The sequence below is a fragment of the Pyricularia grisea genome, assembly GCF_004355905.1.
Source record: "Pyricularia grisea strain NI907 chromosome Unknown Pyricularia_grisea_NI907_Scaffold_1, whole genome shotgun sequence".
Taxonomy (NCBI): domain Eukaryota; kingdom Fungi; phylum Ascomycota; class Sordariomycetes; order Magnaporthales; family Pyriculariaceae; genus Pyricularia; species Pyricularia grisea.
The window spans coordinates 2,457,826-2,481,043 of NW_022156716.1; the positions used below are offsets into that span (position 1 = coordinate 2,457,826).

Here is a 23,218-nt window from a genome sequence, read left to right on the forward strand (position 1 = left end):
TCTGTCAAATTAAACATAAACACAGTTCTTTCGTCAAATTGAACCGAGTTTCCGTTTTGAGATCGATCTGGTTCCAAAAGGTTGCGAATGTTACGGCAGGTAGAAACCACTCTGGGTGTGCCCCACAGCGAGCGACAGCTTAACGCGTGCATGTTTATGGCGCGTGGGCGGAGTCGCGATCCGTGTTTTGGTGGAGCACTGTGCGTCATTGGATCACGGCGAATCGCGCAAACACGTGATTACACTCCAGAAGACATTGTTTCGTCGAGAACTCGAATGCAACAAAACGGAAAGGCTATGTATTATCATGCTTTCTGTCTTGTGGGACTTTTCTTCCTCCGCCGTGCCCCTCCGAAATCTTCCGATAAAGGATCAACCAGTCCTTTACGATCACCAACTGTAATGGGTTCAGTGGCGCTCTGACCTTCAACAACCCACGTTTGGACTACCTCTTTTTGCTCCTTGAACTTCTTGTCCTTTTTGCTCGCATCTGTTAGGTGCCATATGTAAAAGTAATACACGCCGACCTCGGCGACACCCACGACCAAGCTCCCGCCCATGGTGAGGAACAACCGCGCAGGTGTGCTCCACCAGCGCGCCAGCACCCACAGCGTCGCCCCAACGCCTATGATGCTGACGAGGAAGTTGAGTAGGAGCATGAGCTGCCTGTGTACGTCGTTGTAGGTCACATCTTCGGAATCGTCCCCCAAATCCGCTTTGCTGTGGGGTTGATTGACGGCGGCGAAAGACCGGGCGCTTGGAAACTGCTGGCTAAAGGTCTCGGTTGGAGCTGGCGGGTTGATCATGCGCTCGTATGCGCGTTCCTCTTCTTCTCTTCGAAGTCGTGCCATCAAGGCCTTGTATTCGTCCGACTTGAGGTAAGATGGCTGCTCGTTAGCATGTGCTGAGTCTCCCGGGACATGTTGGGAATATGGAATGCTTACAGGTTCGGGCTTGGGTGGCGGGGGCGGCAAGTAGACTCGAGATCCGACCAGGAGCTTCTCCAATGTGTAATCCATGTTCCCTTTTGTCTTCAACTTGTTGCGTAGGTCGATGACCTGGGCGTGCGTGATAGACTTTCCCACTTCGGCGCCATTCAGGTTGGGTTCTCCATCCTCAGATCGCAGGGGGTCGTCGGGTTGTGCCGCTTTCCAGGCTTTTATCGCATCGGATATCTGAGGCGTTATTGTGAGCAGTACCATGGCGCGGGTTGTGTTTTCACGAGTCGGCGCCCAATTAATGGATTTGGTGAAGCTTTGAGGGATGTCCAACCCATCGAGACATTTCGTTACCGATTGCCACTACGGATCGAGTTAGCAGTCAAGGATGACAGGTTCAGTCAAACTGCGCCATGGTGGGGCTATCAGCCACCAATTGGGGGAAATAATTGGACCCTGCAATGCGGTTGGGCGGGAGAGTTCGGACTTGCAGCCGCATTCTGCTTGAGAAAAAAACATCAGCACATTAAAATCGATCGTGAAATTTGAAAGGAGAGGCCAGTAAGGCTTGGTGAAGCGGCTCAACGCTCTTTTTGGCACATGACGACCAACAATTCTCTCATTTACTGACAACTCTCCTGTATAAACTTATTTCTTGTTTTTGTTCCCTAGTTTGTTGTTCTTTTTAAACAATTGTCTTTCTCGTGTCCTCCATCCTACGCGCCATGTTGCGATCGGCGGGAGCTTCGGTTTTCCGAAGCACAACCACCTCAACTGGAAGATGGACGTCAAAATGCTCTGAGTGCGCAAGGACAGTGGCGGCAACAAGGTCACCATTACTGCCACAATCGATAGCTGCATTCCACTCATCGAGGAGGAGATCTTCAGCATGGGCCGCCGCCGTCTCAGTGGCAGGCAATGTTGTCACCAACGCTATCAGCAGAGCCACAAAAACCGACCTAGGGATCGATCCTTTACGCATTGTCGCCAAGGAGATGAAGTTTTTGACCGGTAACATACGAAAGCTTCTCGGATCCGGACACCCATCGCTTGATCGAGTCGCGAAATACTATACCCAGGCTGAGGGCAAGCATGTCCGCCCCCTAATCGTGCTCCTCATGTCAAGAGCTACATCTCTCTGCCCGAAAGCACCAAGGCAACAATACATTCAGTCTGCCGCTGGCATCGACACCTCAATATCACCCATTGGAGTTCTCGGCGACGCGAACCCGTCTTCTTCCATTCAAGCGCTGGATAACCAATCCGAAATGTCCACCCACTCAGACCCCGACATCCTACCGTCGCAAAGACGGTTAGCAGAGATTACTGAGCTGATACATACCGCCTCGCTGCTGCACGACGACGTTATAGATCACTCCGAGTCCAGGCGTGGGTCACCTTCTGCGAATCTCGAGTTTGGTAACAAAATGGCAGTCCTAGGAGGAGATTTCCTTCTGGGGAGGGCATCGGTTGCGCTTGCACGGCTACGGGATGCCGAGGTCACAGAACTCCTGGCCACCGTCATTGCAAACCTCGTCGAGGGCGAGTTTATGCAGCTGAAGAACACTTCGCGGGACGAGTCGAGGCCGGTCTGGAGCGAGGATGCGCTGACTTACTACCTGCAAAAGACGTACCTCAAGACGGCGTCGCTCATCAGCAAGAGCTGTCGCGCATCGGCTCTGCTGGGTGGCGCAGATGCGCAAACCGTCGACGCCGCATACGCATTTGGCAAAAACCTTGGCTTGGCTTTCCAGCTGGTCGACGACATGCTGGATTACACTGTGTCTGCGGTCGATTTGGGCAAGCCGGCCGGCGCAGATCTCGAACTTGGTCTGGCGACTGCTCCATTGTTGTTTGCTTGGAAGAATCACCCGGAGCTTGGTGAACTTGTTGGGCGCAAATTCTCCAAGGAGGGTGATGTTACAAGGGTGAGTTTTTCGAGGCTTATATCGCTCAACACAAGCCGTGCTTGATTCATTTACTGACCGACTATCATAGGCACGTGAGATTGTCCTTGCAAGTGACGGTATTGAGCAAACCCGTGCTCTTGCACAGAGGTATGCCGAGCAGGCCATTGAGGCCATCAGCCATTTTCCTGATTCCGAAGCCAAGGACGGCCTGATTGAGATGGCCGCCAAAACTTTGAAGCGCAAGAAGTAATGTATCAGCATTTACAACATTGCACATGGTTTTCTTCTTTCTTGTTATTATATGATGTACCATCATAAAGCATATACTGTTGTATTAGGAGTCGGTTCGGTGGGCATTCACGTCACGGGCTGTTGTTGAGTTGATTGGGGATACGGTCAGCCCGTTCAAATTTGTACTATTACATCCTGCATTGGCAAATTAGAGATGGGAAAGACTATCTAGAAGGAGAAACGCTCTACTTCGAACACCTGCCATTACTTTCTTTGTATATTTTCTCGTCTGCATTGAATTCCTGCCTTTTCATCCACATTAACCAGCAGCACACTACAGTGTCTTGTCATTGGGAGAATCGCACCACATAGATAGCAAGGTGGACTATCAGCGGCTTTGTATCAGCATCCTCTCTTGGCATACATTTGTCTAGAGATCAAAGTACTTGAGAGGAAACTCACCAACTCGGTAACTCGACAACACATCTTGGCCGCAGAGCAGCTTTCAACATCTCCATCGCCTGGAGCACGTCCAAACAGCCACTGTTAGCCCCGACCACTCAATCCTCTAGAACCACGGGCGACTTACAGTTCAAGCCGTTGGCAACATCGGGCGTCATGTATCCGTACGTTCTCGCAAGCCACCGTAACAACTCTTGGTCTCCTGATTACAAAGTCCGGCAACACGGTAGCTCACCGCCTTTGAGGTCAAGGCATTCAGGTGATGGTCGTGTTTCGTGAAAAGTACGGATTTGAGTCTGGTGGTGTTGGGTAAGACAGCAGCCCCGGTTGATCGTTTCGCCGACACCACGCCCGACTGTGGGCTGGCAGCGGGGCCGATAGCTGCGGTAAGAAACAGTAGCAGGTGGCGGTTATGCATAACGGGACTACCTTTATTCCCTTTTACGGTGAAAGAGTTCGCAGGTTTCGACTGTATAGTGGTGGGGTTTGTATAGTGGTATCGACCTGGCGCACGATGCTTAGAAATCGTGACGTGGTTGCTCGACACAGGATCCAAACCTCTGGAGAGATGATCACGACTGGGGGCAAGAATGGCCATCCTCTACGACCGTTCAGCTGGTAGCGGATACGATTTAAATAATAAGAACATCGTATTGCCTCCCAGGCCGTTGCTGTGGCTAACGATGAGACGTCGAATCAAGAAAGAGCCTGCGTACTGCAAGTCATTTTCTATTACTTCGCCGCAATTTCACCATTGTCCTTACTCTGTGGCTATAAGGAAAATTCAGTTCATCTCTCTACCTTTTCCGGTTTTGTCCAAGACTCGGCGAAATCCCAAGGATCTCTCTACCAAAATCACATATTTTAGTAAGCGGGCGACCCTGAGGAATGAGAATATCTAAGACTACGCGCTGGTCCGCAGTGATAACCGCAAGATAGCCATCAAGATCCGCTTGGCTAAGACATGTTGCGGCGGTCTAGATTAGGCCCCTAGGGGAAAATCGATGTTTTTTTCTGGACCCTGATCCGGCTGTAGTCTGGGGATTTCATCTCTTCATTCCGCGCCTTGTCTGCAGGACCACTTTTGTGAAAAAGGGTCGCGTACTGAAATTGGCGGAGTAAATAGTATACGCATACGGTGTACCCAGTTCCAGGCGCCGGAGATCCCACCAAACCGCCATTTGTTTTTCCAGGAACGTGGGGGATCTTGGGTTTGGGTTGGGGTGCCGATCTCACTCGGTTGCTCTCTTTACTCACATTCATGGCTTGGCCATTTTTGTGTTGTAAGGTGTGAAAATGGTGGCGAAATTGAATCTGGGGCTGCATTCCAGGGCACGGGATAACTATAACTTTGCAAGAAATTTCCTGAGTGATATTCAGAAAGAGGCCAATAAGCTCCGACTATTTTATCCAAGACGCAGAGCTAAGTCAGGCTTCCAGGTAAGAATGCCAGTGCTCTCTATTGGCGCGGAAGAGATCATTGCACACGCTTGACTTGCTTCAACACGAATTGATCAACAAGCTTGATTGCCTGGGGTATGAGGTTTGGCCGTGAGATTCTCAGTACTGTAAGAGGAAAATGAGGGACAGAAAAAAAGAAGAAAAAGGCAACTGCAACTCACAGCGAATGCGGCAATCTTAGCAATTGCGGTGACGTCATGTAATGAAGCATGCTTGAGCATACCGGTACGGTTCTGCAAATTTTTTTAACCCCCGTCGCGATTGACAAACGCCAAGCAAATTCTACCAACCTTCTTCAACTCCCTCTCAATGTAATCTCTGGGCTTTTTCCAGTCCGACCACCCGTTAATTAGTGGAATATCGGACTGGGTGAGACGATAAGAGGCAAGTTGACGGCATCGGCATGCTATTTGCTACTATCGAAGGACTCAATCTGCACGTTTGGCGATCTTTATACAATCCAAGCCCAACCGCCCCATCGCCGCGCATCACAAACCCCGGCGGACCCCGCCCGTAATGTCGCCGCTGTCCCGAGTGTCCACCGCAACCGGGCGGGTACCGGCACTGTGACTCCGCTTACCGCCCACTCCTCGAGGCTGATAATGACGTTTGTCCGTCCCTCTAAACTTTCAGGGCTGTCTTCCATCTTGTCCGTTTTTGGTTTCTTTTACGCACTTTGTTCCAACCAAGCCAAACGTCGACTGTCGTAAGCAACCACATGCTTTGCTAAGAGGTGCCAAGAGACGGCGTCATTGCTCGGGTGTCAACAACGGAAAGTCAGAAATCAGGAGAACCCAGTAAGGAAGGGTCTTTCTCAGGGTTTCTTGTCCTTCGGCCACCACCAACGGCGCTTTTATCTTTTTTCTTGCTTCTGTCGACCCTGAAAGGACAAGCCCACGGTACGAGCTTGGTAAGATCTTGGGGCTTTTGTCTCCCCGTCCACTTGAGAGGTACTATCTGCCCACCATGAAAGGCCATTTCACCCGCCCGTTCACTCATAAGTTATACATGTATACTCGTTGCGAGGCTTCGGATAAGCCTTCTCGGAAAGAGTCGGCTCTTGGAGAAGCAAAACTCGCCTTCATCGCTCATGCAAACCATGCCCTATCTACCTTGCAAGCTTGGGTTGCTACCTAGCTGTTAGGTATCTGATGATTCTCAGCATTGTGTCGGTCTGTAAAATCTGGACCACGTATGTGACCCACACACAGTATTTTCCCAAAACACCAAAGTCATTTCTCGGCGTATGCCCGACCTTGCCGTTGCCCACTCTAGCCTGTCCAACGGACTGGCACAAACAGCATCATACCTCTTGGCCTGTCTTGGCGTATTCTGACCTCTTCTTGGACCTACTCGTGTGACCTGAAGAAATAATCGGGCCTTCCAAGTGTGGAGAGAGATCCTGGGGTCCGGGGAAGAACCAGATTCTTCAAATATCGCCGTTCCCCTTCCCCGGGTTGGCGGACATGCCAATAATTGATCTGCCCTCTTGCATCCCTTTCCCCGTATCGATACCCCTAGGGTCATAGGAAGATCCCCTTTACCCTTTGCTCTTTGCCTCTTAGCAGAGGTTTTTCTCTTACCATCTTAGTTCCATAGAAGGGCGACAAGAAGATCTGATAAGCATCCACACACAAAATGCCGCCTCCAAGAGTGGACGATGAGGCTCCCATGCCTCCAGAAGACAGCGGGATCGACTCTTCTGGCCCAAGAAGGTCCAGCAGTGGCAGCACTGCTGCTACTTACAACAATACTGAGAAGGGCGGTGCCGTTGCCGGACAGGGCGGTGTCATCTCCAACGAGATAGCCGGTCAACAGAAGGCTACTGTTGGAGCCTTGCTGAAGAACCCCTTGGCTGGAATGACAGACGCTCAGGTTATCGCTGACGCAGACCGTTTCGTCGAGGAAAAGGGCCTAACTGAGTACCGTGAGGCCTTTAGGAAGGGCGCAATGCTTGCCAAGGTGCAAAACAACGACACGGCATTCGAGCGCCTAGATATCATAACTGAGCAGGAGAAGGAAACTCTGCGCAAGGAAGTCAAGAACAGGTGGCACCAGCCATTCATGCTCTACTTCCTTTGCTCCTTGTGTGCGGGAAGTGCCATTGTACAAGGAATGGACCAAACAGCTGTCAACGGAGCGCAGGTATGTGGGACAACTTGTGCCCGTAGAAGATGTAAAATCAAGTCTCCATGCTAACAAGTTATCAGGAATTCTACTATGAAACATTCAACATCCGCAACGAACTCATGCAGGGGCTACTGAACGGAGCCCCCTACCTTTGCTCGGCCTTGATTGGTTGCTGGACGAACCCTATCCTGAACAAGTGGACTGGTAGAAGGGGAACAATCTTCATCTCGTGTTTTGTGTCTACGGTAACTGGTTTCTGGATGGCGGCAGCCGACACCTGGTACAACCTGCTCATTGCTAGATTTGCGCTCGGTTTTGCCGTTGGTGCCAAGTCCAGCACCACTCCCGTCTACTCTGCCGAATGTACACCAAAAGCCATCAGGGGTGCACTTACGATGCAGTGGCAGGTTAGTTACACTTACAATTCCTCCGCAAACCGATCTTCATGTCACTAATTATTCTACAGATGTGGACTGCGTTCGGTATCATGTTGGGCTTTGTTGCCTCGGTTGCTTTTGCTGGTGTCGACTTCCTCGGCGAGAACACGCAATGGCGTTGGATGCTGGCGTCAACCTCAATTCCTCCCTTCCTCGTCATGATCCAGGTTTACTTTTGCCCGGAAAGTCCCAGATGGTAAGACTCGCTCGCATACTTTGATCCACTCGAACACTTGGGAAATCGGAACTGATTTTTTTTCTCGAATGCCGCCAGGTATATGGAGCGAGGAGAATTCGCAAAGGCATTCGGATCGGTACGAAGACTACGGTTCCTCGAATGCCAGGCCGCGCGAGACATGTACTACGCCTACAAACTCCTGGAAATTGAGCAAGCTCAGCGCGAAGGCCGGAATCTGCTCAAGGAGTTCTTCACCGTCCGCCGTAACCGCCGAGCCGCTCAGTCGTCATGGTTTGTCATGTTCATGCAACAGTTTTGCGGAGGTGAGTACAGCAGCTGGCCCATATACTACCTGTCTAGGCGCGACAAGAGCCCCATACTGAACACCCGAACCACAATACAGTCAATGTCATTGCATACTACTCTACAGCAATTTTCCAGGAGGCCGGTGCCTCGCGCGACACAGCCCTTCTCGCTTCATTGGGTGGCGGAGCAATCAACTTTATCTTTGCGATCCCAGCCATATACACCATTGATACCTTTGGGCGACGCAACCTACTTCTCGTTACTTTCCCTCTCATGTCTCTTATGTTATTTTTTACTGGCTTTTCATTCCTTATCCCTGACTCTGCCGGGGATGCGAAGCTCGGTTGCATTGCCACTGGTATCTACGTAGGTTTACCTCTTTTCTTTCATCAGACGGAGTCTTTTGGAAGCTCGATCAAACAAAAACGCTGACAAGATGGACTGTAGCTTTTCATGATGGTTTACTCCCCTGGAGAGGGGCCTGTTCCTTTCACCTACTCCGCTGAGGCTTTCCCGCTGCATATCCGCGATATCGGAATGAGTAGCGCTACTGCCATCACGTGGGGCTTCAATTTCATCATTTCCTTCTCCTGGCCGGCACTCCTGAAGGCCTTCGGTCCCACTGGTGCTTTCGGCTGGTACGCGGCATGGAATATCTTTGGCTGGATCTTTGCGTACTTCTTACTACCTGAAACCAAGAACCTCACCCTCGAGGAGCTCGACATGGTCTTTGGAGTCAGCAACCGCGACCACGCCAAGTACTATACGGACAAGTTGCCTTGGTATTTGAAGAAGCACATCCTACGCAAGGACGTCGATAACTTCCCGCCGCTGTACCAGTTGGCTGAGGATGAGGACCTCGCCGAGGTTCCGGCAGCCGCCAAGGTCGACGACAAAGCCGATGACAAGCAGACACAGCCTATGACGAGTCCCAAACTTGGGGTCGAACACGCTGAGGAGCCTCCCGTCTCTGGGGATGAAAAGGTGATCAGGTAAAGGATATGCACTACTTCTATTGAGATGAGGACTTGGTATGCCTGAAAGGTTGTCGAGCTTGGAGCATCTATTGGTTGTTTGGCGCGCATGTGAAATTGGTATTTCTGTTATCATCTCTTCCGTGGAAAAGTCGCAGTGGGTGTTTCTTTTTACTTCGTATATTAGGATTTTATACCCTCTTTTTGTTACCATCGGACGAATATATCTGGTGATCTTGACATTGGTGACTTTCAAGTAGAAGCGAGGATCTGTCTTGTTTGTTTGACCACCAACCTGGAGAAAAGTACGGAAGATTTGGGTTGTTTTGTGCAACCGTGTTACTTATGATTATACGAAAGTCCATTTTGAGCCAAAAATAGGTACATCCGGCGGTTGATTATTCTTTGTGTTTCCCGTTATCGGACGGGTGAGTCGATATCTGCTCATACCAGTAGGTGAGGTAGTCAGTCTATCTACGAAATAATACCTGCATAATATGCCGTCGGCCTGTCGGGATTATACCAGTACCTCCCCTCGTTTGGATGCGGGTGAGCCAGCCCCCAACAGATAAAGACGTGCACACGCCAAGGTAGACCCCCGCACCGTCGTACTCCCTCTGCAAATTAAATTCCCCTTTGGAGTTTGGATCTCCCCCACGCGACACACGTTCTACCAGTCGGCGACTTTGTAGAACTAAATTGATTGATGTCTTGAATTTAGACTACTGCAAAACTAGCAAACTAGGTACTTCATCGGGAAGACTACGAAGACCTAATGCAAGGCGAGTAATTAGTGCAGAAAACCCGAATCGGTCGGCCTGGCCCATGCGGATCAATGGCCGCAAATTATTAACCACTTTACTGCTTGTAGGGTGGTAGAAAACGTCTACTGCAAGTCAGCCGCCAAATAAATGGAAATCGTTTACGAAATCCGAATTTAAAAAAAAAAGTTGGCTAGCGCTCATCCCGTCCCTAGCCCGAAAGGTTATTCAAGACTCCACCGTAAGCCCCGCATTCAACTTGTGGTATGGGTGAGATTGGGTGAAGTGCATTGTTCCATTGTTCTGCAGCTCTGCCCCTCTTGCCCCTGCATTTGCTCTCGTGGTTTTCATGAGGCGAGAATCTGCATGATATGATGTGACATCGGATGGCAAGTAATCCCAGCATGGGATAGGGAGGGGTTTAAACGTCGTCTACGAAAAGGATATTTTACAACGACGGTACTCGTATTAAGATATTTGATGCGAATTATTCTTAATTTTTGACTTGAATTTATGACGACTTTTTGGCGATTGATCGTAGCTTGTATCCTAGTTGACAATGTGCATGAATATTTCGCTGTTACAGACCTGACGCAACCATCCTGTGGTGGTGGACATCTCAGTTGCTGCTCTACAGTGGTCTCAAGCCTACCAACCCCTACAAAAGCTGTTAGTAAATACACTTACATTAGACGTTAGAGTTGCGACTAAGGTACTTGACTGACATTGTACAATACAATAAGCGTACCTCCTAGATAAGTGCTACCACCTCGTACTATCTATCCTCCTCGAGCGTCATGTCAACCCCAGGCCAATACTCTGCAAAAACCCCGCATATCCAAGCGCAAAGAGGTTAGAGGAGGAACAAAATGAAAAGGATTGACCTTGCTGCTAACAATCTGAGTGTGACAAAGTGGAGAAGAGTAGCAAGGGGAAATGCAACGCCGGCTTGGCAACTGCTCCTCAAGGTGTGCTTGGCTGTGGGTCGTGGCTTCTGCCCTCCGCCCAAAGAGACCTAAAAACCCGTGGAGCTTGCCTCAAGATGGCAGCTCTCTCCTACCGTCGGATCTGTTATTGGACGAATTGGATCCACTTCTCAATGCGTTCAACCATTCCCTGGTCAACTCCCTGTCCGGACTTGCTGCCCATCTCATCCCATATCTTCTACCACTTGGGTTATTACCAAGAAAACCTTTCACAGCCTCTTCTTTTTTTCTCTCTCTCCTAGTTTGGTATCTTACTCTTCTCTTCTACCAAGGTAGGCAGGCGATTGAAAAATACCTCGCCTAATTTTCGGGATATAATCCTTGAGTCCTCTCTTTCCCATACATCAGACCAGCCCTTTGTCACTCTTTGGAACAAATAAAACAATAAAAATAGCCAAAAACCTGTTAACTCAGCCCAAAAAAACCGATTCAACCGCGAAACACGACACAGCCACGACTCGCATTGCGTTGACTCGATATCTAAACGGTGATATTGCTTTGCTGAAACACCAAATCGCAGCTGGCGCCACTTCCGCCTGCATTATTTTTCGTGACGACACCTGACCCTTAGCAGCTTGCCACCCATTCAAGCCCCGATAAGAAAGCTCCAGTGCCCAGTGACTTTTTTTTTTGGACTTGTGCCTAGCGGCGATCTTTACGCCTGACACACAACCTAAATAGCGCCAACGACATCACGGCCTCTTCATCCGACGTAGCCTATAGTCCTCACGCCCTCTGACGCAAGAGCTCTGCGAGCCTGAACAACGTATTTATCTTAAGCGACGCAACAAAAAGTCGTCGCTCCTAGCACCGACAGCCTCCGACGCAAGACGCGCGCAGAAAACGACTGGATCGCTAGAGGCAGACGACAGAAACAGAAAACCCAACAAAAGTCCGAAGTTTGTATATACATTCCATCATAATGGCGCCTGGTATCTTTGAACGTATCCAAGCCAGGATTGAGCTGTTTAGGCTTGAGCAGCGCTACACCAAGAGGCGCAACCGCCGTTCCACTTTTGTGTCGAATGCCATGTACGTGGACGGCGAGTACATTTACAACACCCCGGCGTCGACCGGCAGCTCCACAAACTCAACCTCGACGTCGCCCAGCAAGTCCACCACGGTTGGGAGCTCCTACACAACAGATAACGTGCCTTCCGGGTCGCCGACGCAAAAGCCTGGAAAGAAGTTGAATCGGTTCTCATCAATGCCCGGGTTTGGGTCTTTGTCAAAGTCTTCAGGCAGCCGACAAGCCGAAGACTGGAGGAGAGAAAACGTCAGCGTCACCGAGGTGCGGTGAACTACAAGTGTCGACACATGAGAATACTCGCAACCTAAGAAAAAAATTACCAAAAAAAATCGGAATCAAAAACACGGGGCGGACGGGAGCGTTTGCAGCATTTGAAAAACGGGAAGAAAGCAGTCCATGGAAGGGGCTTTTTGTACCCGGCAGGAGCAACGGCTTGTTTTCTCATTTCCCTCTTTGGGAGTACAAACTTCTTTTCTTGTCCTTCTTTTACAACTTTCACTTTCCTTTCGTCACACATGATATATCTCCTACCCTTGACTGGCATGATATTTACGCTGGTGACACTCCTCACGGATGTGCTCAGGAAAAGTCAACATAACGACTAGCCGCGGGCAGCGAACCATGTCTGGTTTTCTGTCCACGTTTCTTTTTACAAATCGCTTTTTTGCGTCCCTTATTGTTATTTAATCGTCTCTTGTCATTGTTAGATCTCTTTATTTTTGGGTTATGGGGAGACTGGTTTGTCTTGTTTGCTGCCATGGAAAAGAATGGCGCTTGCCTCATCGGCCGAAGCCCACTTGTTTTTGATCAACACCCTGACTTATTCGGTGTAAATATATTTTATCTTGCTTATACTGGCTCGCTGCTGTTACCTTGCCTATGTGCTAATCCCTTCCCCTCGCGCCATTTGTCCGGCGTTAAAGGCTCTCTATCCATTGCTTTTCTGAATGATTTCCCAAGACATCCCTCAACACATCGTTTGCGGAGTGCATATACGAGGCGGTAGGCGGTGGCGTTGAATGTTCTTTATGCCGGTGGTATGCTTTCTCTCATTACGCTGTTGAAGAAGCAGTCCGGAGTTTTTCTTTTTGCAGATTACGTTACACCTGGGCAGCTAGGCCAGTCCACAAGCTTAAACCCGAATGCTATGGGTGATCGCCTCTTAACGTCTTTGATCAGACATGTCACTGACAATCAAGGAGAGGCCTCGTAACCCGAGTGGCAATCAATGGAAAGCAAAGAGGGCTCGGGCGGCACCGGCCATGTGTACAAAGGCTTGGCTCAAGGGAAGAGGGCGGTCAGGGCCGGCTGGCTCTGCGATTACCCGCTTGCAATCTCCGCTGCCCACATAGACGAAGATAGCTTTCGTTGAAGGGGACTGATCGCTTTGAGATTGAAAAGGCTGGAAAAAGAAATAGAAATCAAAACAAGCAGAAAAAAAAGAAGTGAAAAAGTAGTGAAACTTGGTGGCTTTTTTTTTCTTTTCTTTTCTTTTTCTTCTTGGGTTACAGCGAGCGTGTCGTCAAACAAGGCCGGCAAAGGTTTTGACACATTGTGTCATGCGGGAGAAGGTCTGGTCCCGGTGGTGGAAGGATTCTTTGGCCTTGTCGCATGGTCTATGGTTGCGGGTAGGCACATGGCAGGGCTGATTGGACAAGTTCTATCTCGATGTTTGGGGAGGTCATGAATCGTCCAGCTTCTACGTGGATTGTGCCTATAGGTGTTTAGATGGAGGGCCACCGACAGCAGGCAGATATTGCACTCGGCTTGAACTCAATATAGTCGGCGCATGAGCGAACACCAGTCGTTATCAAAAAGCCTCCCTTTTCCGATGGGTGGGTGTATGAGAACTTCCAGCTGGTTGTTCTAGCTTGGTCAAAAGGATGAAGACATGCCGTCGGGCGAGAACGCGGGCTTCTAACTTGTCGCTTCTGTTTTCGTTCCTTGTTTTCTAGCTCGTCTGTTGGCAAAGCAGGCTCCCGAACTGCGCGAGGCGAAGCCGGCGTCAAGTATATATGATGGCGGAGATTGCATATGCCGCACAGCCTGACAGTATTTGGACGGGAGGGAGCTTAGCGAATGCTTGTTTTGGGCTGCAAGTATATGAAATCACCGCATTGGCGTCAAACGCGAGGCATGAACCAGCGTCGGAGAATTGAGAATTTCCTGCAGGAACAACATATTGACACAGACAACAGCGATGGGAGCCCCGTTATGTCTTCATGCCCGTTGCGCTGCGTGTACCCCGACTCCAGCCTCAACTTGTGGTGCCCCTGGGCGCATCACCCGCAGTGGTGGTAGTTACACATAGCAGGCGGTCATGCCTTGCCCTGCGCGGATCAAGCACCCAAAACAAGTATTAACAGGATAGGAGAAAGTGGGCAAATAAACGTTGAAGGACATTACGCTCTGTGGCCTGGCAACTAATCACTGGTCTGATACTCACTCAACCTATGGGGCAACAATGACATCAACCAGCCTCATTGCTGGTCGGGTAGTCGGGTCGCTCTGGAAGCCACTCAGCAACCTTCACCAGTTAGATGCTATCACGAGCCTGCCGAGGACATGGCGCAGTTGGGCTCCTGGACTATACTAAGCACATAGTCATCCCGTTTAATGCTCAAATTCAACACGTGGAATTATACGGGACCGCCTTGGCTGCGAGGCCACTCTTTGTGGTTCTGATAGTCGATCCATGACGGATAATTCAACACTTCCCATCAATGCGGGCGTTCTGGACCTTTCTCTCACACCGAAGGAGCACGGAGCTAGTGCTGTGAAACGGTGGTTTCCTCCCCTAGCCCTATTGGCAGCCTTAGAACCTTTCACCGACTTGGGCAGCTGGGTTCTTGCAGCCCGTTCGAGGATATAATGTATCCCAATAGAGCGGTGTCTCGTGTGGGCAGGCGTCGTGTTGACTCTCTGAGACTTTTGATTCAACTAGTTAAAGAAGCCTTCTACATCCAGGCAAACCTGGAACTTCGCTTCTGTTCTGCGTTGGTAAATAAGCAGGGTCGTTTGCTTCTCTTGATAGTAAAATCGTCTTTGCTACTATTCTATCGATTAGCATTTGTTTTGCTTTTACGTCCATCCCTCACATCATATTATATCTCCAAGGATACTTAGCAATAGCCTCACATCAGCAGCCATGGGTCACCGCACGTTGATCTATCAGGACCCCTTTAACCACCAAGAGCTGGAGGTGGAGCTGGCAAGAAAGGCCTTGAATCTAACTGTAAGTCAGCTTATAGTTGGAAAGCAATCTCGCTTTGATTTTGGTCGTCCTCACCTCATTATGATCTGATACTCTGGTCTATTCTCCTGTTCCCCTTGGCGAGGTATCATATCATGTCTCCATAACCATTCAGACAAAACCCTCAAAAAAAAAAAAAAAAAAAAAAAAAAAAAAAAAAAAAAAAAAAAAAAAAAAAAAAAACAACAAGCTAATCCGAGAAACCCCTTTCCTCCAGGTCGGTCCTCCACCCTTCAAAACAGAGTGGGGCTACGCGCACGGGACGAGCGACGACGTCTGGCCGCCGCCGCGGCTGGGCGGCGAGCCGGAGCACGACTACGTGGAGCGCGTGGTGGTGCACCTGGACGGTCTGCCGCACGGAACGGGCCGGTCCGACATACTCAAGGCGGCCAAGCTGCTGACGGGCGAGTCGTCGCACAGCTTCGGCATCCTCTACGTCACCATCCCCGAGCCCGGAAACGTCTTTGTATACTGCACCGACTCCCGCAGCGCGGCCCTGCTCGCTGAGCTCTTTGACCGCGACGGCTTCCCCTGGGATATGAGAGGTGGTGGTGGCGGCGCTGGCAGCGTGAGCAGCCATGGTAGTGGTGGTAGTACTAGTGGTAGTAGCCGTGGTTCGAGGGGTGGTGGTGGTGGTGGTGGTGGAAGGATCAAGACGGTCGAAGTGTATTCGGTCCACTGCCAGTTCAAGATTTCGTCGCAGTTTCTCCAGCATCTGCAGGATGTCAGGGGTAGGAAAGGGAAGTACGGCGCCGACGACGTCAGGAGGGAATGGGAGAGTACGCATCCTAGTGGGAGACCGAAGCCGTCGAGAAGGTGAATGTCGCCTGCGTGTTTGCTTTACGGAAGTATCGGGTAAGGGGACTGAGTGAAGTTTGGGTCTCTCTTTTTTTGTGATCTTCTTAGAAGTCTGCTTGTCGTTCTTGGTTGGATCTGGTCTCTTTTGTTTCGAGAATGGGCAAAACGCTGGCGCATTTGTCTAATTGCCATGTTTAGCATAGCTCTACTTATACTGGCAACTGGATTGCTTACCTATCATATAACATGAAAGCTGGGACTTTCTTTTCACCTCAGCTGAACTTGGGTAGAAACGATTCGAAGAGTTGTGGACGTATTCGCCAAGCCATCCCGTTATTTGGGCTGCATAGGGTCGCTCTGATGGACTTTTGGCTGGCAGGCCCATGGTATAAATTGTTGAGATGGCATTTTTAACCAATTTCTGCTAAGGCTACCCATTAAATACCTAGTATAAGCTGTCTGTTTGATAGAAAGCCCTACAGTTGGCGAGTTTTAATTGTAAATGTATGTTCGTTGTATGTCGGTTGTATGTCGAGGCACTGAGGAGTTTTCGTTATTCAGCTAGTAATATGTCCACATTTCCAACATGTAAGCCCACTACCTGATTTATTCTGGTACGTGGGCCTCCATTGCTTCCAAAACCTCCAGTATTTTTCATAGATATATTACAGAGACATACTGTGTTAATAGAAAGCCTGCTAGTCCCTAATACCCAGTGTTGCGGTCTAGGGTACATATGAGAACTGCCCAAAACTCCGAGCATATTTGCTGAGTCCCTGAATAGGCAGACGCAGATGAATTTGCGGGTATTGCCGACAAGCACCGTCTCTCGTCCGTTCTTTTGTGCGCCTATGGCCTTTTCAACCTAAACTTCCTCAATCCCTTCCTGGCGTTGTTACCCAAAACGGGAAATAGTACGGATGATTCGACAGGGTGGATGCTGCCGTGGTCCGAAGTGAACCAGCACTGCTCTCGTCCCTCCTTGAAACCTTTTGATGTCATGTTGATTTTCTGGAAGAGAAAGCCTAGTCTCGCAGTTGTGAAGAGACGAACATCTTTTTTCTGCTTTGCGCCAACTCAACGCTGATCGCATCTTTGATAGGTCGTCTCAGCGCCCTTTCGACACTTAAATTAGCAAATAGCTAGTCACTGTGGCATAGAAGTCGACTACACATGCGATGCAGCAGTAAAAGAAAAAGGCGAGCAAAGATTAACATGTGGACAACTGCCGTCTCAATGTTACTATATGTACGGTATGGTATGGTATATATTCACTGAACGCAAAGCTAAAACACGCATCGTTTCACTGCGATTCACGATATGAAAAGCCGCACCCTCCAAGCTGATTTTAACCTCCCAACTTCCCTCCCTCCCACAATTAACCACTCCCCATTCGTCTTTCACAGCCCCTTCTCGGCAATAACGTCATTGATCAAGCGCGTCAGGACGGGCGAGATCTTGCCAGCAATGATGGCATCTCCGGCAGCGTTGGGGTGAACCTGGTCTCTCAGCGCCGAGGTCGGGTATCGGGCAGCCACATCGACAACCACAACCGGCGACTGAGTGGTGTTCTGCTGCGCAGCCCAACCCGGGATGGCATTGTTGAGAGCCGTGATGGGAGCCTGCTTGAAGGGTAGAGGCAGGACCGTGTCGACCATGATCTTGACGCGAGGGTTCTTTGCCCTGAGCTGCTGCACGATGCCCGTGTAGGCGCTGAGGATCTCGCTCGTCTGCCGGTTGCCGAGGTTGACGTCGTTGGTCCCCAGCATGAAGTTGACCACGTCGGGCACGTTTTGGTTGAGCCAGCCGGGGAGGTTGTTGCGGACAATGTCGACCGCCTGGTAGCCGGAGTGGCCCTCGTGTCGCTTGTTCCAGTTGCTGTTGCGGGCCTGGCAGTTTTGCGTGTTGGTCGTCGACGAGCCTACAAAGTCGGTCCGGGACGCCAGCCCCGCGCTGACGAGGTTGTCCCACACGGTAGCCCGCCAGCAGGTGATCTCGGTGATGCTGTCGCCGAGTGGCACTGGACGAAAAGGTGGTGGGAAGTGGAAGAGTGCGTTAGAAGGCTGTTGATAGTGACAAGGGGCTCTTTTCTTAGACAAGAAGACGATAAAACCGGGAACTTACTGAACTTGACCTTGGTTTGACCCAGTGCCGTGCCTACGAGGCAGGCCACAGCCGTGAGACCATAGGCGAAGTGCATTGTCGTCTGTAGCTAAGGCTGGATGCTGGATACTGAGAAGCAGATACCTTGAGTGGGTAGTCACCTTGGTTCCAGGGGACTTGATAAATGGGCTACCGACACGAGCTTCAAGCCTATATATGATCCACAGGGTCGAAGCTAGGACATTTATATTTCGAATCAAATGTCTAACCCGAGGCAGATATAGCTCATCTCTCTTGGCCCTCACTCGGACAAATGGATGCGGACACAATCATCACCCTTGGGATAGGCTGGCTATATTCAGGCGACAGTGCCTGTCTGGTAGTTTTCTCCATTTTCCGCCCAAATTATTTTCTCGGCAAGTAGTATACTAGAAGCGGAGAAAATTACAAAGCCTGGCTTTGTATACATGGCCTTTCTCCGCGTGTATATCGGTTCCATATCCTCCGCATCTTGATTGTGGACAAACTCCTTGTGGGGAAACTATGCCATGGTTATTGGCATCTGCCGATCCTCGCAGGGTTTCTCCATGTGGCCGGTTATATCCACTTGGTGTAAAAATTCCCCAGATTGCATCTCAATCATGCCGCGACGGTTCGAGATGCGACATGTGGGTTTCCACCAATAAGCTCCCTTCGAGCGCGCAATGGTCTTGATCTGCCGTAAACAGCCACAGAATATGGCGATTGCTGCAGCTCGGGTCGAATCTCTGACCTGGAGAATTCAGACACGCCTTCAGACGCGTGCCATATTCAAAAAAAAAAAAAAAAAAAAAAAAAAAAAAAACCAAGACTGGCGAGTAGCTTTTGATATTCTAGCATTAGGTCTAATCGATTATATTATATATACATATGTATCTCTCTCACTTGCTTCATTCAGGCACTATTTCCACCCTTGGGAAACTCAGACACCCATTTCTTCATAATATCGCGTGCCTGACTCTGGACCTGCCGCACACCTTCGTTGACATCCCCGTTGCGTATTATCAAGTCGCTGCAGTGTACTCCACCGGGGACGACCAGAACAGGCGCCTTCTCAGTCGACTGAAGAGGACCTCCGGGGCGGGAGGGTGCCGACACCGTAGCATGTAGCCATGGATCATACTGACCGTTGACCCAAAGAAGTCGAGTCGTGTTGGTGTGATTCCATCCACCAGTGTATTTGTTGACATCGGCGACGTCCTTGCCGAGGGCGATCCCGTATGTGTACACGCCACCATCTTCACGCGGCTCGTCGGGGAACCACAATTTGCACTGCCGCTCAAAGTACTGACTGTTTACGAGACGCGAAACAATCGTCTTTTCACCCTCGGGAGAACCGATTTGCCAAAACTTGAGACTGAAGAGTGGGCAAATTCCCGTCAGTTAAAAAGAAAAAAAAGAAAAGGCAAGGCAGGGTTCAATAGGAAGCGCTGCTATCGTCACTTACGGTTCGTTGCAGGTAAGCCAAAACCACTGCCGGTTCGCCCCGTTTAACACGGTATAATTGTGCAAGATGGGGTTTGAGACGTTATACGTGTCCAGGCATCCCAGGTCACCCTTGGGGAATCCCACGCTGTCGCAGGCGGTTGGGAGGTATTCCTTTTTAACCCAATTTTGGTAACCAGTCAAAGCCTTCTCAACTCCAACTCCATCGGGTCCTGGAGGTACTCTTGTCGTTGCGTTCGGTGGTACATTCTAGAGGATGAAGTCAGTAACTATTGCGCCATGGTATCCTGCAGACTCGGACAAAGAGGACAAGTAAAAGCCAACATACCTCAACATAGTCACAGAACTTATAAAAGTCCGAGTAGCCGGTGGTGAAATCAACACTCTGCCACAGGTATGGGCCGTTCATCAGTGTACTAGCAAAGTCATCTTGCTTGAGGAACCCAAGACCAAAAGCTGTCTGCAGGGCAGACTTGTCGCTGTCTGATCCAGTCTTGAGTACTTTGTCGATGTGCTCAACGACCAGCGAGACGTCAGAGCTGCAGTTCTTGGGCATGCCTTCAATGATTTCAGTAAAGTACCGCCAGTAATCATCAATAGCCTCGACCACGGCGCTTGATGCATGGTAGGCCCAAAAGGTCCCAGGAGCGACGCTATCTACCCATCCAGCAAGTGCACCAGGATAGGACCCGCCAACAAAGACCCACGGCGCCTTGGGGGCGTTGGTTGCCCCGCTACCGTCAAAAGGCAGCGTCACCTGGCGGGCGAAGCGGGTGGTGTCGGAGATGGAGTTGTTGAGGGTCAGATATTGCATGTTCTTGGTGCTGAGGTTTGCAAAAGGTGACGATTCTCCCCAGTAGCGGTGCTCGAGCATGACGACGGCGCCACCGACAGCCTGCGCATACATTCCGGGAATCGTTTGGTTCGTCAGGTAGCCAGTATAATGATCGGCCCTTGACTCTCCTGGGTTAAAGAGGATCACAGGAGAGCCTGGACCCTTGTAGAACTGATCATTCCACCAAAACTTCTGCCGGAACGTGCCCAATGAAGGGTTGCTGTGGTCAATGTACTGGTCGAAGAACCCGGTGCTGATCTTACGCTTGGTAAGTTGGATAGGGACGAAACCCTCGATATCCTCGATCGCAAGCGGCGGGGGCAAAGGTGGCTCCACAATGTTGCCGAGGCGTGCTGCGGTGGCCGGAGCCCCTGACAGAGCCAGGAGAAGGAAAGAATAAAGGAGCAGCATGATGGGAAGCGTGACAAACAAGGCCCGGGACTGCTGCTGCATCCGGCCAGAGGAGACAGAAACAAGACATGGCCAAAAAGGCGTGGCTCATTATATAACCCTCCATCGCTGCAGAGTTTGAGTGGCTGTCGGATGGGCCGCAGCAACACGAGTAAACATGTCGCAGCGTGATAGCAGACAAGCTATCTCCATGCAGGTCTATCTCCATCGAACCCCTTGAAAGTGGGTGTTATTCACAGGAGAACCCTTGCAATGGCAAGGTACTGCGGAATCTATGGGCTCAATGGTGCTTGTTTGACTGGGTCTGGTGGATCTACCTGTTGCCCCATTAGGCATGGCATCAAATGTTCATCACCCGTGGGTAGATCAAAAAGAAGCTTACAGCCTTGAGAGGGCATGGACAGGCCGAGTTCATGCTACCATGGACTTCCTTACTGGGTGCCGGACAACACACCATTATGAGATGTTGTTCGTGCATATGCAATGTGGGTCCATCATTGTAACCACTGCCACAGATAGAGATGATGTGCAGTCCAAGACAGCAAGCCATTCGGCAGTGGCCAGCCGGCGCACGCGACATGGCACGAGTCGAGGTGGGTTGTACTGGTCGGTACAATACTGTAGGTAATGTTTGACTAGTAAAAGGTCGAAAATCCAGAATCAGTGGCCTTCCAGCTGTGAAAACAAGGGCACATGGCGAAACAAAAGCCGCGCGGAAACGAATCGTAGGGCAGAGTAGGCTGGATCATCGTCATGTTTCAAGGAAAGTTTGGATAAACAAGTTATCTGAAATCATAGGAATACACTCCTGGGTTTACACCGTTGGCTGGTTCGTTTTAATTTCTTGATACATTTCATTTCGACTGGCGGCATTCTTGGTGAGCGAAGAGTTGTTTGAAACTGATTTTATGACTCGCGCCCAAAACAAAATGAATGGTATGGTGATTGTGTGACTATGACCGACAACGGCGGTCCTGCCGTTCTTGAAATTCCGACATAGACCTTCCAGATTCGGTCTTGGCATTGCCCAATGATAACGGGCGATTTCCACCAGGTGGATACGGATTTGGAAACCACGGGCGCATGATATGAATTTACTTTTTCCTCTCCCGTGGTTTAGTCTCAAGGTATGCCTACCCTACCTCCCTTATACAGCATTATACTTCGTAGTATTGTAACTCACCTATCTTAGGTTTTGATCGAACACTACCCCGCCTGCCAGCCGATTCCATAGGAAGTTTGTGGATTAAAGAAGTTGGGCTGGCGGCTTCCTGAGTAGCTACCTACATTTTAGCCAACTTCAAAAGTCAGGTACTCCCGTCATCAATAGTCAGTATTTATTGGCGGTGATTATTTAAGTTTATTCAATGTGGTGTTGATTGGAGAGGCTTCCATGTCATGGACCTGGAACTGACCAGACGTACATAGTAGTGCCTGGATGGGTACCTAGGTAGCCAGGGTACGTACTACAAACTTTTGAGATCAACTCAATCATCATCCAAATGATGGCATCGTGGTCCGTGGGGAGGTTCGGATCAAATCTCAACATCCGAAAGTCAATTGCAAAAGGGGTTATTGTATGGGACCACACCTTGTTCTAGACATAATGACAGAACACAAATCGCGCATGATTTGGTCAAATTGACCGATGAGGTGGCGAGTTGGAAGTGGGTGGCATATTCGTAAATTTATCTTACACGCCAAATTAAATTAAACTGACTCGATGCAATCCGTGAAACGCCATACGTAAAAAAGAACAAAAAAGCACCGCACCACTTCCTCCCCATGGAGCCTCATTCGGAACCGATTTACATCTTGCCCTTGATCTCCTCGGCCTTTCCTTGAGCCTGACCCTGAACCTCAGCAGCCTTGCCCTTGGCCTGGCCGGCCATCTCGCTCGCCTTTCCTTGGGCCTGTCCTGCCAGCTGGCTAGCCTTGCCCTGGGCCTCTCCGGCAAGCTCGCTGGCCTTGCCTGCAACCTCGCTCGAGGACATTTCTTCGGTGACCTCCTTGGCCTTCTGACCAACGTTGGCTGTGCAAAGCGATTTCTGTCAGCAAGAAGAATCGAAAGATAAAACGATGGAAGATGAAAGCTAATAAAGACATACCAGCGACGTTGATTCCGTCAACGAGCTTGTCGCTCACGGCACGGTCGACCTTCTTCAGGCCATCCTTGACTGACTCTGTGGGGGTCTTGTTGAGGATCGAGCCGGTGGTGAATGTTGCCCTTGGCACAGTCGAGACGGCAGCTGTGCGGGAAGCAAGAGCGACACGGCGAACGGCGAAAGACATGGTGTGTGATGGAAGATGAGTTTCTGTATATGTTTTCGTGTGGAATGCTAGGTTGCTTTTTTGAGGATAGGTTTCGTGTTTGTGAAGGTTTTTGATGTACCGAGAATTGTTTGATTTCTGAGATGAATGGAAATTCACACTGGACAAACCAAGCCGACAATTGCAGCTCTTGTCTGTGATAAATACCTACTCTTGGTGGCTCAAAGCCTTGAGATGTTGATCTCGAATGATGTTAAT

The 23,218-nt window shown here is 50.0% G+C and overlaps 10 protein-coding genes across 10 annotated transcripts; 5 read left to right on the forward strand and 5 right to left on the reverse strand.

The window, feature by feature from the left end:
- Positions 1–305: 305 nt before the first annotated feature.
- PgNI_00708 (uncharacterized protein) lies at positions 306–1,309 on the reverse strand (the record flags this gene model as incomplete). Its single annotated transcript, XM_031120786.1, has 2 exons — positions 945–1,309; positions 306–887 (listed from the first exon to the last, which is right to left on the reverse strand). The coding sequence occupies exons 1-2, from the start codon at positions 1,200–1,202 to the stop codon at positions 306–308; spliced, it is 840 nt and encodes a 279-aa protein (XP_030987601.1). The 5' UTR covers positions 1,203–1,309.
- Positions 1,310–1,458: 149 nt separating this feature from the next.
- Positions 1,459–3,444, forward strand: PgNI_00709 (uncharacterized protein). The gene is made up of 2 exons (XM_031120787.1): positions 1,459–2,866; positions 2,937–3,444. The coding sequence occupies exons 1-2, from the start codon at positions 1,664–1,666 to the stop codon at positions 3,096–3,098; spliced, it is 1,365 nt and encodes a 454-aa protein (XP_030987602.1). The 5' UTR covers positions 1,459–1,663; the 3' UTR covers positions 3,099–3,444.
- Positions 3,445–5,247: 1,803 nt separating this feature from the next.
- Positions 5,248–5,722, reverse strand: PgNI_00710 (uncharacterized protein; the record flags this gene model as incomplete). Its single annotated transcript, XM_031120788.1, has 3 exons — positions 5,248–5,408; positions 5,499–5,598; positions 5,678–5,722. The coding sequence occupies 3 exons, from the start codon at positions 5,720–5,722 to the stop codon at positions 5,248–5,250; spliced, it is 306 nt and encodes a 101-aa protein (XP_030986317.1).
- Positions 5,723–6,640: 918 nt separating this feature from the next.
- Positions 6,641–9,049, forward strand: PgNI_00711 (uncharacterized protein; the record flags this gene model as incomplete). Its single annotated transcript, XM_031120789.1, has 6 exons — positions 6,641–7,147; positions 7,213–7,539; positions 7,599–7,765; positions 7,844–8,070; positions 8,151–8,419; positions 8,501–9,049. 6 exons carry the CDS (start codon positions 6,641–6,643, stop codon positions 9,047–9,049), a joined length of 2,046 nt encoding a protein of 681 aa, XP_030986316.1.
- Positions 9,050–11,696: 2,647 nt separating this feature from the next.
- Positions 11,697–12,074, forward strand: PgNI_00712 (uncharacterized protein; the record flags this gene model as incomplete). The annotated part of the gene is made up of 1 exon (XM_031120790.1): positions 11,697–12,074. The coding sequence occupies one exon, from the start codon at positions 11,697–11,699 to the stop codon at positions 12,072–12,074; it is 378 nt and encodes a 125-aa protein (XP_030986315.1).
- Positions 12,075–12,571: 497 nt separating this feature from the next.
- Positions 12,572–13,156, forward strand: PgNI_00713 (uncharacterized protein; the record flags this gene model as incomplete). Its single annotated transcript, XM_031120791.1, has 3 exons — positions 12,572–12,631; positions 12,765–12,825; positions 12,984–13,156. 3 exons carry the CDS (start codon positions 12,572–12,574, stop codon positions 13,154–13,156), a joined length of 294 nt encoding a protein of 97 aa, XP_030986314.1.
- Positions 13,157–14,952: 1,796 nt separating this feature from the next.
- On the forward strand, positions 14,953–15,877 carry PgNI_00714 (uncharacterized protein; the record flags this gene model as incomplete). The annotated part of the gene is made up of 2 exons (XM_031120792.1): positions 14,953–15,039; positions 15,275–15,877. 2 exons carry the CDS (start codon positions 14,953–14,955, stop codon positions 15,875–15,877), a joined length of 690 nt encoding a protein of 229 aa, XP_030986341.1.
- Positions 15,878–17,100: 1,223 nt separating this feature from the next.
- Positions 17,101–18,185, reverse strand: PgNI_00715 (uncharacterized protein). Its single transcript, XM_031120793.1, has 2 exons — positions 17,980–18,185; positions 17,101–17,875 (listed from the first exon to the last, which is right to left on the reverse strand). The coding sequence occupies exons 1-2, from the start codon at positions 18,053–18,055 to the stop codon at positions 17,256–17,258; spliced, it is 696 nt and encodes a 231-aa protein (XP_030986340.1). The 5' UTR covers positions 18,056–18,185; the 3' UTR covers positions 17,101–17,255.
- A 706-nt stretch (positions 18,186–18,891) lies between these two features.
- PgNI_00716 (uncharacterized protein) lies at positions 18,892–20,689 on the reverse strand (the record flags this gene model as incomplete). Its single annotated transcript, XM_031120794.1, has 3 exons — positions 18,892–19,354; positions 19,445–19,692; positions 19,772–20,689. 3 exons carry the CDS (start codon positions 20,687–20,689, stop codon positions 18,892–18,894), a joined length of 1,629 nt encoding a protein of 542 aa, XP_030986339.1.
- A 1,671-nt stretch (positions 20,690–22,360) lies between these two features.
- On the reverse strand, positions 22,361–23,178 carry PgNI_00717 (uncharacterized protein). The gene is made up of 2 exons (XM_031120795.1): positions 22,798–23,178; positions 22,361–22,721 (listed from the first exon to the last, which is right to left on the reverse strand). The coding sequence occupies exons 1-2, from the start codon at positions 22,979–22,981 to the stop codon at positions 22,498–22,500; spliced, it is 408 nt and encodes a 135-aa protein (XP_030986310.1). The 5' UTR covers positions 22,982–23,178; the 3' UTR covers positions 22,361–22,497.
- Positions 23,179–23,218: the final 40 nt, after the last annotated feature.